This window comes from Gallus gallus, chromosome 3 (genome assembly GCF_016699485.2).
Source record: "Gallus gallus isolate bGalGal1 chromosome 3, bGalGal1.mat.broiler.GRCg7b, whole genome shotgun sequence".
NCBI lineage: Eukaryota > Metazoa > Chordata > Aves > Galliformes > Phasianidae > Gallus > Gallus gallus.
This window is the reverse complement of record NC_052534.1, coordinates 18,461,432-18,478,218: the sequence shown is the minus strand read 5'-3', so window position 1 is coordinate 18,478,218 and position 16,787 is coordinate 18,461,432. Positions and strand designations below refer to the sequence as shown.

Here is a 16,787-nt window from a genome sequence, read left to right as displayed (position 1 = left end):
CGAAGAAGGGAAAAAAAACCATAATGAAACCTCCTCAAATTTTATTTAATCAATTTACACAAATCCACAGCAAATTAGACACAAAATAGCACTATATACAGAATATTACTTACAATACATTACAGATTTGATTGGTGTAGAGTGTCAGCTCTGGCATGATATTTAGTTACAGTAAGGTCCTTTACACAACTGTACCAGGATACAGGAATGTAATGCAACTAAGGAACGTTTTTGTTTTTCCTCAGGTTTCAGGACTGATTCTCTGGCCTGTCTGTTTCTGCAGAGGGCTGAAGTGCTGCCAGGCAAGGTGGTACAGGCACTGTCCAATCTTGCCTTCTTGCATTTTTCCCCTACACCTGTTTCAATTCTACACTCCCTTCCATAACCGAACCAAACTGAAAGACAGAGCAGCACCGGCCTCTTACTCTTCTTCAGTCACGTGACCTCACAGCCTTACAGGAAGGCAAACTCTGCATCAAACCTTCTCAGGAAGCCTTCATCATCTACATTAAAGTGCAGAGATCAGCAACTGGGGATGCTGAACAGCTGACAGTCTTATAGAACAAGCCACCTACGGAGCCGTTTTCAGGGGGAGTCTAACCTAAGATGACAGCAGCACACACTTCAGAAAGGTAAGACCAAATTCTGTCTGTAACAGTGCAGAATGCTATGAATGTTTCTTGCAGGTTACAAGATGGAGTAATTTCAACCGACTTCGAGACAAGACAGCTTACAACAACACTATTTTCCTTTCCTGGCTTCCCGTTAGGTAGAAGGAAAACTACTAAAGGATGTAAGATAATCATTTGTAACACCACTCCAGTAGTGAAGATATTCACTACATGATTCCGTGTAGGTAGTCAATATAATGGTTTTCTATGTGTTTTTTTTTTTTTTAAGGCTAAGGTATTCAGAACTAAGGATCTTCAGTGAAGTTGGACAACTATTGAAGCAGGTTTTGACTACGAGTTAAGGTGTGCAGAGACTTAGAGCATACTACATCTTCTACAGTGGTAAAACAGTGAACAATCTTACAGTACATACAGACCTACGTAAACTCAGCAGAGCTTAATAATAAAGGACAGAGATGTAAATCCAGTTTTAGCTGAAGCCCAACACACCTGAGAGACAATGCTGAGACTAAAACTGGATGAAAATGGGTCCATGTTAGTGTCTGGGTATGTGGTTCTCCCTTCCAAGCTGATTCTCCCTTTGTGTAAGGCCTTGGCATGTTCCATTCTACTTCTAGTGCAGCTATTGCCATCTGTGTGCAGTTAGCAGACAGGAGCCCAACACCAATTCTAGCTTCTGGAAAAGCAGCATTGGCGTTACAGGATAACTTAAGAGACAGAAGTTTTTCCTCAGGTTTAATTCTACAGCTTCTTTTGATAAATGATACATGGAACATCGTAACCGCAGCAGTTATTGCTAGCATGAAATACAAAAAATATCACAAGACGTGATTTTGTAAATTGACTAAAACTGCTGTCAAATATACCCAATTCAGACTACTGCAAGAAGCGCTCAAGTCAAATAAATAACTAAGCAGTTCAGATACTGACAAGTGTACTAGAAACTAAACATCTTTGTGCTAGTGCAGAATTTAAAATACACTCCAATTTAAAATTACCTTCTGGAATTGTGGGGTGGGGAACATTGTTCTTTTTGTTTAACAAAAGCCACACAAAAGTTTCTTTCTGTAAATGTCAGCCTGGTTGTGTAAAATCATGCATTGTAGCACTATGTAGCAGAACTGTTCTAACAAAGAATGTCACAATGAGATCGCTTCTACGGCCTCTATCAGATTCAGAGCCAGGCTATACTGCCCATGATTCTCTGGTAAGTGCTCTATTACTCTGTTAACCAGTTTAGCTGTTGTAGCAATTGGCACTTGCACGTTTTGAAGTTCCTGGGGGTCCTATATAAAAGAACAAACACAGCATTAGAGCATTTCTTGCAGCTGAGCTTCTGCACATATGCCCTCCTCGTCTTGTATAACCAGATTACTATTTGGGGATTAAGCTGATGCTTGGACCCAGGAGTATAATTGTACTACTGGTTACTTCACCCCTCAGACCCTTACGTAATCAATATTCTCAATCGAGTTTATTCATGCAATCTGGAAAACATCACATCTGAAGTCTGGATAAAGAGAAGCACTGATTTCTGAATATTGCCACTAGAAAAGACTGCCAATGGTCTTTTTAAGATGAGCACACATCATTTTGCCAGAACTTCAGGAGAAAGTGTAACCCCCATAGCAGAACAGTCACTCCTTTATTCTTCATGAAAGAGAACTGGCACCAGGAAAAATGAGAACTAGGTTCTTGCTTCCATTAGCAAGAAAGCTCAATTCAGACGTAATCTGTGTCTAAGTAAATAGAATCTTCTGTAAATCAACCTATGATTCTGTTTTTCTAAATCATGCTTAACTTACCATAGCTTTAAGCCAAGTACACAGCGTTGGAGGAAGTCTAGCAAAGAGCTCCATTCCCTCCTTTGTCTGTATCTGAAGTAAAGCAAAGGCCAGTCTCTGTCCAGCCAGTATGAGCAGCTGCGATGCAAGTACTTCTTTGTCAGACACCTGAAGAAAGGCCTGAAAGTGGAAACGTACACAGAACTATTTGTTATTTTGAGTGTGACACAGCTCACCAGGAAATGCTGAATCATGAGAAGCTTCTTGTCACTAGAAGGAAAAATGACTTTGAGACTCTTTCTTGTGTTATGTGCTTCTCTAAATAAAGCATGTTATTAAAAAGCTTCTGAACAATGGAAGTGAAAACAAAACAAGACAATTACTCTGTACTTAGAAGCAAAAAACATACTCCTGAAATGTCAAATGTAGTATCATAAAAAGGGTTGTACTAGCTTAGACCAACAGTCTAACTAGCTGCCTATTATGTTTCCACCAGTTGCTATCTGCTAGGGAAGTGAGCAAGATTACCCAGCTTGAGAGAGTACTTTTCCAGCCTCTGATTTTTCACTCAGGATTTTCTGAGTATGGCAATACTTGCCAAACCCTTCTAGGCATCTTCAGTAAGTGAAAATGTAATCTCAGCAGAATACCTGACAATGTCATATTGTTATAAAATCATGAGAAGGTGTTATTACCTCTTCACCGAGATGATCCATCCCGTAACTGTATAATTCACAGACATAATGCATTTTGACCACGTCCTCAGAGATTTGAAGATACTGAGCCAAGTCCACAGCCAAAGTTGGCCAATTTCTTGCCTTTTCAAAGGGAAACAATTCCTCTTCTGAGCTTTCTTTAGCCTTTTGCGAACATAGCATTTGAACTGCTGCACTCACAACTTTGAGCAAGAACTTGAAAGGAAAAATTAAAAGTTACTTCAGCATTATTTGAAATTTTAGAAGCTTAGGAATTCTCAGTATAAAATTTACACCTACCTGTTGTCGTACAGATAACACATTTGGATCCATATCCCCACTAGGTAACAGCTGGATTGAAGTAAGGTCTTTGAAAAACGCATTTTTACCCTAAAATTGAGAACCAAAGCTGATCAGAAATACAGTTGAAGGGAAGTAATCCACGTTGATCCCATTTTAAGAAGCCTAAGTTTGTTTGTTTTTTTTACATTTAAATTGTACTACAGCTTCTGTATCTCTCTGAGAATTAAAAATGAATATTTTAAGTTAGAATTGTGAAACAAAATATTTGCTCATGTGCTCATAATGTATCAAGGATTTGCTTTCAAACTTAACCTAATTTAGTAGGCAAGTGTTTGTATCTGCTGTACTACCTGCTAGAGCTGAAGCCTGGATCTATTTCCTACTCCCTTATCCTTCAAGAAAACATCCCAAGCATGACATATAAGGTAGTTAGCACTTCTTCCTATACAAAAAAATGCATTTTAAGTATTACTTATTAATATCGTTGACTCCGCTTAAAATTAAGGTCTCCTGGACTACAGATTCACCAAATTTAAGGTAAACTGCTGAATGATGGCATGTGGTAGCTCTTGTTTCACCTCAATGCCACCTCTGGCAATGGCATACTCAATGCAGAGCACCACTGACAGCCCTGCTCTGTACTAACACAGGGAAACAAAAGTAGTGTTGAAAGACGAAATCTTTGTAGTATTTTTCTTACATACAGGGGCCCTTCTCCAGTCTGAAGAGAACAGCCAGGAGAAACACCAAATAGGACTGCACATTACTCATGAAATCATGTAAAAATGAATTACCAGTATTGGAATGGTGCAGTTGATGAATGTCTTAGGCAGTGACTTGCTTTTCAGAAATAAGGTAATAAATGGTCTTTGAAACTCTTAAGTACTTTTCAGTCACCAAGAAAGAAGATGGCTGAGAATTACAATTGTACGTGTGAGCACAGAGATACAGGAACAGCCTTCAATTATATTATTGAAAAGTAACATGCAGTCTTAAATGGAAGGAGATAATATGCTTGCTGCTAATAGATAAGCACACATAGAAGGTATAAAAAAGAATGTGATATATGGTAGAATTCTAAAACCAGATAATGGATACATCAGCAACACTAACATAACATTTTTGAAGTTAACTGTATTTTCTCTGATCTGGCACTTCTCAAAACAACTAGGAAAACCTGTCATCCAATTGTCTTATCACGCAGTATTTCCAGGCCATCTAATGGTTAAGGAGTGGATTTTCATGCATATGAGGTCACTACAAATCTTTTATTCAAAGTAAAAACACCAAATTCCTGTGGCAGCCTGAATTCTGGTGACAACTTCTTTCACACCACAGCGGGCTAAATGTCTTTCATAAAATCACGCACAAACAGTTTGAAGAGTAGAAGGTAGCATATATTATAGATACCAAGAGGAAGGACAGTAATTAAATGTATGCACATAAGCATTCAGAAGACATACCTTGCTATCAAACAGCGACAGAGGCTTCACACTCTTCAGAGAAAACCTCATGATGGCATACAAGACAGTACATAACACAAACTGGTGTTCAACAAGCGGGTAGTGAATGCGTTTCTGCTCAAGTGCAAGTTCTACTATCGATACCGGCCCTTCTACAGACATCCACGCATCCTCAGTATCCAGGACAGGAGCTTGCATTTCGTCACTACTCACGTCAGCCTAGCAGATGAACGTAAAAAAGCTGTCACACACAAGATGTCATCTGTATTGGCCTTCTACACAAAAAAACACATCTTGAATCAGAAACTCTCTTCAACAAAATTAAAAAGTTAAGGAGAGAATTTCGTATTTTCTAGATGAGGTTGTTAACGTTTGTCTGAAGGACGCAGAAATCAGTATTGCCATATTCTTTAATGTAAATCAGCTTCTTTCTTCTTGCAGAAAGAAAAAAATCTTACCTCTAGCAACGTTTGCAGAAGATCCGAACAGCAGCCAAGAAAAGCTGTCATGGCTGTGTCACTCATACCTACGTCCTGTTAACAATATCAAATTGGATTTGTTTCAAACAGAATGCAAACAGGCTTTTATTAGCTCTATATATCTGAGAAAATGGTTGTTGATATAATGCATTGTGAAGCCTATTGTATCTTTTAAGCTAAATAAACATTCACTTAAGCACAAAGATTTAGAAGTAACAGAAAAAAAAAAAAAAAAACAAAATAAGCCTTCCATTATCTTGAAAAAGAAATGTAAAGCTTGATTGGACTGTTTACAATATTGCATCTCCAAAGAAGACGGAGTAGCTCAAGTAATCGCATCCAGCACATTTCATTTTGTGAACTTATCAACTGCCTTCTAAGAGGTTGTTTTAAACAACAAAGTTATACATGAAAAAGAAATGAATGAAAAATAACAGCAATTTGTTATGCGATCAAGTTTCGAAACTTTCAGACCTGAAAAACAAGTCATAAGCTAATATTAAAATAAATGAGGATTTTCTTGTTAATTTTTTCCTGATGTTAGACAGAAGAAGTTACTTGCCCTTCTGCATAACCTGTCCTTCGGAGCTTTTCCAACCTGTTGAAAGAAAATTCCATGTTTCAGTACAATTAAATCATTATTATCATAGAGCATCTGTTACCTTGCAAATATTCTATTACTTAGAATTTTCTTTACATAAAGAAAAGAAAAAAGTTCATTACAGCTACATGATGCAACACACTGCATTGCTTTCTTTAAATACATATATATAAATATAAAGAATGAAGTGAATACTGGCGTCAGGGATGTACGATATCCATATCATACAAAGCAGAAACAAACACCACCAGTGCCAACATTTAGCTCATCATTCTTAATGTCTAGAATTAAGGCCCCCAGGTTCTTTCAACTCTTAAATCTGGTTAAGAAATTCCCGATGATTTCTGTAAAACAGAGTAATGCCAACTCTGATATTATGAAGAAATGTGGGGAACAAGGAAGAGTAGAAGAAAAGGGAGAGCTCTAGAATATTTATTGGGATAGATGGAAAAGATATTACAGCATGGTTTTCATGCTTTGCCCATATAAATTCTTCAGAAAAAGCACCTCAGTTATTCCTTTTCAGGAATGTTACTACAATGTCACCTAGGTTCCACTTCTGCAAGTAGAATCACATTCTGCATGCCATGAATCATATCAGTGGAAGCTCTTTCTTCAACAAAGAAATAAAATTCTTATGCATCTTGGCAGAGTCTAAACACCTGCAGTGAGACACCAGGATCCTGAGTCACTGTGATCCATTGTGCTCATTCAATACCTGAAAATGACTTTCAGCTGTCGCTGTTGGGACTGATTAAACCCCCAAGGGTGGCTACTGTAGGCAGAAATAATGGTGATGGGTGTACATAAAGGCATGCAGAAGAACTGGAAGAAACATCTTTTTTTCTGCTTTTACAGAAGAAGTATCTACCACAGGTATACACAATTAAGCCTATTTGCTGAAAGAAATGAGGAAGATGATATATTCCAATTCATACACAGTTCAGCCAAAAGCTAAAGCAGAAAATCGGAGGAGGAAAAGAAAAAAAAGACAAGATGGAAAATTATTGGGTGTGTTTTGGTTGGTTTTGTTGTTTTTAAAATCACCATCAACACCTGGACTTCTATCCTGTAGATAACTGTCTCCCAGTCAGCAGGTATACTGCATATTATAAGCATTGAATTTAGCAGGGACAAAGTACTGATAAAACTCATAGCAAACAAGCTACATACTAGAGGGTGACTGAGCAACGTAGGATTAGTTAAAAAGTGCACAACAATACTCACAAAACGTTATGCATTCTGCAGAGCTCATATACCTATAAGTTAGACCTCCAACAATTGGAAGAGCTGCAGCTTGCGGAACCTTAGAAGTTTCAATGGCAATAACTTAGCAGGAAACAGAGCCCAGAAAAAATACTTACTTTAAGGGAAAGCTTTATGTACAAATATATACATACACATACAGATAGCTTCAAATTTTTTATTTAGTAATTACAAGTTAATGCTGCATATAAGGCTTCAGTACATCAGCCAGACTCTGTTATTGCTTAAAGCAACACTGAGTTGATCATTCCAAGGAACAATTTAATATTCTAAGATGTGCATTCCTTCCCTCAGAGTCCAAAAGTTACCCCCACAATACACCTAACAAGCAGGAGATTTTTTGACCTTTACATTAAAGATATCACAAACTTTTGTTTTTAATTTAAATCCAGTGTACAAATACCAGCCTCAAAACTACTGTCATAATGCTGTACTCACCTTGTCCATTAGATATGTAGCAGAAGAAAGTCTTTTTACTATGAATGTATTCCACATCATCAGAGCGATACCTAGAACAACCACAAACTTGTGAACTCCAGGAACTCCATGTGAATACAAGAGATTTTAGGCAATACAAGTACAGACTGAAAAGCCATGGGCCAAAGTTCTTGAAACACTGGGGATTTTAAAAAGAGATGGTGAATGAAACAAGAAGGAATGGTCAGTTATTCTCACTGATTTATGGCTGGACTTCAGATGTCCTGGGAGCAGATTATCTTCTTTAGCAAACAGTCAGAAGTGCATTCATGAGTAAGAAACCCATGAATTGTAATTGACTACAAGGACTACGTGCTAGAATTTTAAATGCACGTAAAATAACTAAACACTTTTCCTTAAGCAGCTTTTAGTTTAATATTAGCTTCATGTAACCAGTATATTTCCATGTTTCTGATGGAAACTCTTAGCGCATGAAAAATGTGAGCAACAAGTTTATTTGGGGGCAGGGCTGCTGACAAAACAGCCACTACTAACAACTGCATGTATTTACACTTTTCTATGGACAATCATTTAACCTGTCATTTTGCAGTTTCAAAGATCATTTTTATGAACAGCTTCATACTTACCATGCTGAACGTGAGCATTAATGATGCATCGAAGATGATCTATGGACCTAATGAGAAAGCACGCTTCCTTATGTGAAACAGAAAAGGTAAAAGAACAAGTTAATATTACTCATTATGCAAAACTTGTTTTGAATGTAAACCATTGATTCCCAAGAGGCCCAGGTCTATTATAAAGCTCTTCGTTTTTGATAGCTATAAAACTTGTTCTGAGGTCTTGCAGCCTTCTCTCCTGCTACCTGACAAGCATACATGTACCCATAAGCACACTGTCATTTGCACTGCTTTCAGGGTTTTGTCAACAGTACGTACCACTAATATACTCACTGCTGAAGGATATCTCCACTGACTAATAACAATCCCCTTTCTTAAGTGCAAAATCCATTTGTGCTAGAAAGATTATTTTCACTTTTATTATTATGGTAGAGTAAGTTCTTAAAATTCTCAAATGAACCTTTTTTCCCCATATCAAGTTGTTGCGTTGTGCAGCTCTAAGCAGTGCTGGCTGCAATTTTCATATCTTAAATTCTGATAGCATTAGAACTTAGAACAACATTCTCCATTTGCTATAGGAAAGCCATGGAAAACAGCAATTCCGTGTTTGTTTTTTCTTTCCCTCTGACAATTGTCCCCAACAGTGGCAAAAGAGAAGAAAAAAAAAAATCTAAGAACCATTCAAGAAATCTCTTCCCTCTTTAAACTGAATGGGTTCCAGTCTAACAAGCATTCTGTGATCTGTTTTACCACATACAGAAAAGACAGAAAGGTTCACTACTCTTATGCAGTAATGGGTTTTTTTTTGTACTATAAAATACTGATGGAACACTTCCTGCTGCTTATTTCAAACACCTGAGAATCTGACAGCTTAGAAGCACACTGTCCTTTGTGTGGTACCATTCAACCCTTGAACTCAATTCAATTTACACTTTCCCTTTATAGCAGAAAAATTGTAACCAGCATGCTATCAAACAGTGTCTTAATGAAGGCTTTTATGAACTAAAACCTGTGGAAGTGCTTCTACAGAAGCACTTAACCACTGCTCCCAGCAAATGAAGTTCTTTTACCTCTGGATCCTTATTCCACTGCACTACATACTCCCAACAGCAGTGTGCATGGAGCACATCCACTTCAAGACTGCATGGAAACTGCTGATACGCAAGTTGCAGCAGCTCTAGGAAAAAGAGAAATATCAGAAGTTATAAGACAGGCCTCTTCTCATAATTTCTGCAATTTCACAACAGTAACAAAGGCATCTCTGAAAGGAGGCAAAACTCAAAAAAAAAAAACCTCACATTTTCTTACCTAGGATTGTTTCCAAGTCTTCATCTACTTCTGATTCCTCAAGAAAGATATTTGCATGCATTTCTTCAGCTTCTTCAGTATTATCTGTATTGTTCCTGTGCTGCGCCAAATTCAGTACAAGAGGATTGAAGCCTTGCTTAAAAACCCACTTTGCTACAGTGTCAGCAATACCTCCTGGGACAGTAAAACAACAAAGTAGTGTTGAAATACAGTCAGTGTACATCCCAGAAGATTTAAAGTTCAAAACTGAAGGACAACAAAAAAGAAATGTCTATTAACTAATACCATTAATTATATTAAGTTGGCGTTGCCAAAAATGTATTAACCAACTGACTTGAAGTTTACAATGCAGTCTTTACAGTAATACCTTCTATCGTTTTGATACACAGTTTGCTTTGTTTTTAGGCTAAGAAAAGTAAACAGCAGAACGATTTCCAGTGCAGCCTATTTCACAAAGGAGGTAAGGAAGGCTCAGAACTGCATTACAAAGACAATCAACCATCGTTCCAAGAGAAAAACATACCTTTTCCACCTTCCAGCAATTTCTTTACGGAAAGCCTACCCAAAGGCTCACTCTGTAGAGATGAAACTCTTATTGTCTTCTTGCTCACTTTGCTGTGCAGTAATGTCTGAAGTATCAGACAGTCCTCCAACTGTTTCAGCAGAAGCTTCCAATATTCAGCATCAAGGGAAAGTGCTTCCCAGGATTCCGTGTCCGAACCTACAACTATTTGGGAAAACTAACACAACATATTAACTATTTCATGTCTGTTCACTTTAAGTAGCACAGGTCTCTTTAAGAATACGTACAATATTAAAATTGAAAGCTGTATCTCATGAGATACTCAAAAAAAATATAGCTCAAGATACATAGATTAACTATTATGGAAAGGTAAATTAACATCCCACACCACTCACGAGACATATGGGTTCCTAAAAGCATGAAGAAACAAAAGGACCTGCAAGGTCATCTTATTGTCCTATTTTAACTTTGCATTTGGTTGAAAAATGAATTACAATTACATCTTTTTGACAAGGTTCTAAATCCTGCAATACACACACAGTATTTCATTCCTACCATATATGATTATTTCACCTACATCTCTATTTCCCACCATATGAAAAAAAAAAGCTTCTGTCTTGCAGACCCAGAAGAACTGGATCATACAGTACCAGAGTTCTGTGCACTATTTTGATGTTAATCAGCAAATACTCTGATAGGAACACCAAGAATTTTTCCAGTAGGGATCCCATTTTTAGCTTTTTGCACTAAGCCAGCAAACTCTGAAGTTCTCAGATGCCTGGTCAGTAGCAGTTTGAGGCTTTAAGCTGAAGCATGGTAGAAAAAAAGAAATAGAAGATAAATGGAAGGGAGATTCTATGACTGTTGCTTTCAAGAGCAGAACAGTAGAAAAGGTAGCAAAGGAGAGAGTGTATGGGTAAAGCATAATATCTTGCAACATACCAATGTTTCTATTTGGGCAACACTGGAAATTTTAATATACAGGATTGGATTAGTTAAGATGAAAGGAGAGAATTACTACAACACTTCCCGGCAATCTAGGCACATCCTATAAAGCAACCTAATTTACAAGTTTAAACACCACCTAAACCCCATCTAATCTTTCAAGACAAGCAGTAAGACTCACACATTTAGTGCTACTTCAGAATGAAAATACTTCTTCCATTTTGAATGGCAATGCTGTGTGCAGTTTCATAGTGATAATCGCAACTCTGTGAATACAGATCCTTACTGCAAAGAAAAAAAACCTCACACCTTAAAGGAGGCATAACAACATAAAGGCTAAGAAAATTCAGCAGTATATTAAAATTGCAACTGTGAGCTTCTTAAATTTGTCTGAAAACTGCACAGAATTATTTGTCAGTATTTGCTAGCGAGAGAAAAATTCACAGTACAGCTCCCATAGAGTATGTATAGCAAACACTTCTGATGTATCATTCATTTACCTCAGCATAATGTTATTCAAATACAAATACTGATTTTCAGGCTTGCAGGATGCCATGCTTGTACCCATGTTAGAATGATAAGGGGACGTTATGGGTGTCACTCTATGACAAAGACAGCAATTTGCGCAAAACTGACACAGTGAATACAATTGGAGGGAGAAGTACACCATGACTGACCTTTTTCTCTGTCACGCTGTCAATTATCTGTGCGGTAACTGAGTGTCCAACGTAAGCAGACAGTAAGGCAGCTGCATTATTTTCAGACTGAATACACGCTGTTCGCATTTGCTGCCACCAGGGGGAAACGGACTGAGTGTCCCAGGACTCATCGATAGCAACTGTGGAGATCAGGAGAGAAGAAAACTCACTTTGGGTCACGAGGTGCTAGAATCAGTCAAAGCAGTAACCAACCCTGAAAACAGCACTTACTGACACACCATGCATTAGGAACAATTTCTAATGACTCTACATCATTTTTTTTTTAAGATATGTAACATATTGCTAGATTACATCTCTAATTATTAAAAGAAGAGCAGAATGTGAATTACTCCTTCAAGTTTGACTCAGAAAGCAGGCAACAGATGAAACCACGAGGCAGTAAATCCTGCTGCACTTACTAGACTTAAGGAATAGTATAATACAACACTTCACAATACAACTAGTTTGCATGTGATTTTATGATACCCTGCACATCCAATGCACTCAGTTTGGTTCTCCTCACGTTCAGCAGAATTAAATTGTTCAGACAACAGCAACAGCTTATTCACACTTCCAGTTTCAAGTGATAATGATGCCCTATGGTGAACTGGACGTAAGGGAACCTGACACTAACATACCCATAGAAGCTCTCAATGAGCTAGGAGAAACAGCAATTGTTTATTACACGACTTATCCAAACTAATGGAAAGCTGACCTTACAGATCACCCCTCAAACTACAGAGATGTTCAATGAACAAATGCAACTAGAATAACAGCATTGGTCTCAACACAAGTTAATGCAACATAAAGGATTTCTGAGCACCCAGCAGCACAAGGGAGAGGGGCATATCCATACACCACAGAAACAGAGGAAAGGTATCAGAACAGCTACCTTCTGATGCCAAATAGCTGTGTCCACTGAGAGCTGAGTGAAACTGCAAGGCATGAAGCATGCCTTCAACTTCAACAGTCCTCAGATTTCAACTACATTTTTGAGTTAGTTGCCACAGAATTCACCAGTATGCAACACTGAATCCTGTTTTTTGAAGAGGAGGAAAATCTCCTCAAAATAATATAGACTCAAATTACTGACAGTAATTGGCATTAGTTGTGTTTAAATGTTCCAAATGCACATTTCACCTTTCATTTTGCTCAGAAGTGACAGCACAGTGTGAAGGCAACAGGTAGAGTCTGGTTTCTCAAGAATATCTTTTTCTTTGGAAAGCCATAAATTCAGAAGGAGTGACTGGAAAAAGAAACACAAAATTTAAACAACAGAATGAATCTTTTTGATACCACAATATACCTAATGCAGACACTTTCTTGTGCAAGTTCTGTGTACAGGAAGTTAAAAATGTACTGAGCAAATCAGCATCTTACAGACTTTAAAGAAACCAATACAATTACAGGGGAGGTTTAGGTTAGGTATTAGGAGAAAGTTTTTTCACACAAAGGGTGGTGACACACTGGAACAGGTTGCCCAAGGAAGTTGTGGAACCCTGGAGGCATTTAAGGCCAGACTGGATGTGGCTCTGGGCAGCCTGGTCTGGTGGTTGGCAACTCTGCACATAGCAGGGGGGCTGAAACTAGATGATTGTGGTCCTTTTCAACCCAGGCCATTCTGTGATTCTATGAATACAATCGGTATCTTTCAATTAGATACATTGGAAAATACTCTTCTGAAGGCACAGACAGGTCACACAAGTATACGAGCTATCTTAACTTGGTAAAAAAAAAAAAAAATGAAATGAATGAAAAGCTGAAAATCTTAACAGAGCTAGCTAATTTTAAATATGTATTTCAGTCATCAGGAAGCATTAGAAAGAAAAGCAGCAAAAAAATAAAATTACATGCAGATGAAAGAAGATGACTGTCTCAACACCACTATTGATTCTGACAGATTTCCTTTGATTTCTTTCTCTTCTTAAATTTCTTTGCTTGCAACAAGGGATTTGTAAAAAGTGTCTCTAACTGCAATTAACTGCTTAACTTTATCACTGCTTCTCTTTGTAAAATAAATCTTAAGCAAAATTCTAAAGGAATATTTGTAGAATATTTTTTTCCTTTGACATCTTTTAAGTTGCTTACATTTAAGCTTAGCACTTAAAAGTTGCGTATGAAGACATGGAAAAGACAGTCCAAAAATAAAACACTCAATTTTTTTTTTCATTTCAGCATTTTGTTTTCAAAACCAGAAAGTTTTAAAGTGTGTAATAAAATACCTTACCAACAAAATTTGAGGGCTAAAACCTGCTGATTCCAACGCACGACACATTTCCTCTGTAGAACTCTCTCCACACAAACACTTCCAGAAGAAAAAGCTGCCTGAAGTAAAATTCCATCAACATGATGAATGATATCCAGACACATCACCTCTTCCTTAGAATTACAGGAAATACTATTTGCTGATCAGGTCTCACTGACTGAATACAGAGGACTACTAAGCATTAAGCAGGATACTCTGATACTTCAATGGAGAAGGTGGTTCATTACAAAGGACGTAAACATTCCTAACACTATAGCATACAAAAATGGATTTATAGTAAAGCAAAGGTTATTATACTGCCTGGATTATGCATTGAGTTCAATTCAAAGAACGGCTTGAAGTGATGGAAAAGTTTATCTGCTAAGTAACCCATAACTGAGTGGCAGCATGCTGCATCTAGTACAGAAAACCAGAGATTACTTCAATCAATTAAAAACAAAACAAATCCAAAATAAATCAATTGGATAATTCACATTTTCAGTACCACAAAGGCTATGGGTATGAATTTCTCAGCACAACATTCATATTTCAATTATTTTTGTTTTACTTACAGGTGAATACCTTACTGATGATCTTTGTTCAAAGGGGTGGGGAGAAGAAGTACTTCTATCTCAGTTCTTAAACCCAAGTATACCATAGCAGTAGAGAAAATGCAAATTCACTTAAGGAGGTTTAAGATTGCTTAGAAGCAGTCTCTATCATCATACAGATGAAAGCCAAGTTCTTCTGCCTAACTTTTCTATTCCAGTTTCCCTCAAAAAGTCTGACAATTAAGAATTCTGGAGGTTGATGGATCTGCCTCTGGCAGGGGTCTTGGAACTTGATGACCCTTGAGGTCCCTTCCAACCCAAGCCATTCTTTGATTCTGTGATTCCCCAGAAAAGAAGTAATGTAGAAAGATGGTGCCTTTGAGACAGTTATTTACCAAGAGCCTCTCAAGGCCAGCTCTAAACAAATTTGCAAACTGAAAGTGAGTTCAGACAGTAACCCCAACCCACACCCTAACATACAGCCCAGCAAGGTTCAGGACCTACATCATCAAAATTTCAGATCAACGTTGTCAAAAACCTCCCCAGTTCCATCAAGGAGGGGTCCCTGTTCCCTAAAATTAATGGTTCTGTACTGCTTCCGGCCAGCTCCCATCTCTGAGGCTCTCATCATTAGCTGAACTTTTGAGATGCAGTGATCATCAAGGAAATGAAGTACTTTGTAAGGTACCAGCATCCAACTTAATGCAGTTTATAGATAAATTGAGAGAACACTGCTTTAGAGTAAACATATCCACATATGTAGTTAAATTGCATTAACGTCCTTCTAGACATAAAGACTTGTTCCATGCCTAAAGATAAGAGTTGGGAGCTATTACTGTGAGAAACTTTGAGGTCGACCAGCTTGTTACAGGCCACCAGGTTAGGGTTAAAATATCTATTTATAGCATCTTAGGATATAATTAGTCTTGAAGGTATTCTGACAAACAGTTCAGTAGCGCTTACCTAAAGTCACACATTCGTTGTCTTCCATATTTTTTACATTAATTGCATCCTTTTCACACTCTAAATACTCCAAGAACATTTTCACAGACAATACATCATCCTTCTCATCAGCACACTGAGCAGCAGTTTGGGCACTTTCTTTCTTGTACTTTTCCAGCAATGTTTGGAGCCTATGAAAATCTTCTTCTTCCAGCCGAAGCAGTTTAGCCAAGTCCTTAAAAGCAAAAACCCCAAAATCCCATATCACAAGACTAATGCAATGTTTCACAAAAGCATGTTACAAACTTAAAGAAAAAAAAACAACAAAAAACCACAACCGAACAACAACAAATCAGAAGAGTCAAAATATTTGACATTAAAAATGCCTTAAAAGGTTAAAATCATTGAATAATCACAAATTCAGTTATTCATATTGGCTAAAAGACCTTAGCTAACGTCGTATTTAAGCCAGCTCAGTAGGCAACTGTATTTAGGTCTTGCTAACGATATACAGGCACGTTTGCTGATGGATGACTTATCATCCCTTTGTATAATTCCTGGAAACATATAAGCTTTATTTTAAATGATAACAAAAATAAGTCAAATTATGATGCTGACCACAGAATTCTACTCAAATGGTTATAAACTCATATAAGCAAGTATCAGGACTTGTAGTTACCATTGGTTCTAAAATACCTCTGCAAAACTGAAGTTAAAAATACACTGTGTACTCTTCAGAAAGAACTGAGATCAGGGGATCCTGATTTTTAATTCCAACTATCCTTGACTGCCAAAGACTGTTAGGTTTATTACTTACTATGAATTTGTACAGCAAATAAAAAAAAACAGAAGATATTTATAAACAGGTACTTCATTAAAACTTTAGCCTACAAAAGTGGATTACTCATTTATCTACTTATTTTCAAAAACCCTAAAAACATATTTTTATGCTTAAATCATCACTCAATTCTACACAATAACTGAACTTTGAATTTACTCACATTATCTGAGGGCACAGCGTCTTCCTGTATGCCTTGGGAATTCAGCTTGCTCACTGTTTCATAAAGATGTAACAGCTTTAGCTTGTTTGCACAGAACTGCAGTAAACCTTCATCCACACACTCAAGCTCTGAGGAAGAAAAAAAAATCTGCATTTTAATTTGAATATATGGCCTGGAGTACTGGCACACACTTTGCAACTGCACTGATCTCCTGCTTTTGGGAATTACACTGGAGGGCTTATATCTCACCGTAGTTTTTTGATTCACTGCTGCTTGCAATGATTATGTTTAGCTCA

The 16,787-nt window shown here is 37.4% G+C and overlaps 1 protein-coding gene across 2 annotated transcripts in view; it reads right to left on the bottom strand.

Annotated features, from left to right (window-relative positions):
- Positions 1-24: 24 nt before the first annotated feature.
- Positions 25-16,787, bottom strand: part of RAB3GAP2 (RAB3 GTPase activating non-catalytic protein subunit 2) — a 40,303-nt gene continuing 23,540 nt past the window's right edge. For both annotated transcript variants that reach the window (NM_001163800.3, XM_015283645.4), the window contains exons 19-35: positions 16,492-16,619; positions 15,512-15,725; positions 13,980-14,077; positions 12,893-12,998; positions 11,732-11,892; positions 10,110-10,326; positions 9,587-9,760; positions 9,349-9,455; positions 8,288-8,354; positions 7,662-7,732; positions 5,919-5,954; positions 5,336-5,410; positions 4,878-5,096; positions 3,412-3,501; positions 3,112-3,327; positions 2,438-2,596; positions 25-1,918 (exon numbers count right to left, since the gene is read on the bottom strand). In NM_001163800.3, coding sequence (NP_001157272.2) covers positions 1,772-1,918; positions 2,438-2,596; positions 3,112-3,327; positions 3,412-3,501; positions 4,878-5,096; positions 5,336-5,410; positions 5,919-5,954; positions 7,662-7,732; positions 8,288-8,354; positions 9,349-9,455; positions 9,587-9,760; positions 10,110-10,326; positions 11,732-11,892; positions 12,893-12,998; positions 13,980-14,077; positions 15,512-15,725; positions 16,492-16,619 — 2,285 coding nt within the window. In that variant the 3' untranslated portion in view covers positions 25-1,771. The remainder of the gene's footprint in view (positions 1,919-2,437; positions 2,597-3,111; positions 3,328-3,411; positions 3,502-4,877; positions 5,097-5,335; positions 5,411-5,918; positions 5,955-7,661; positions 7,733-8,287; positions 8,355-9,348; positions 9,456-9,586; positions 9,761-10,109; positions 10,327-11,731; positions 11,893-12,892; positions 12,999-13,979; positions 14,078-15,511; positions 15,726-16,491; positions 16,620-16,787) is intronic.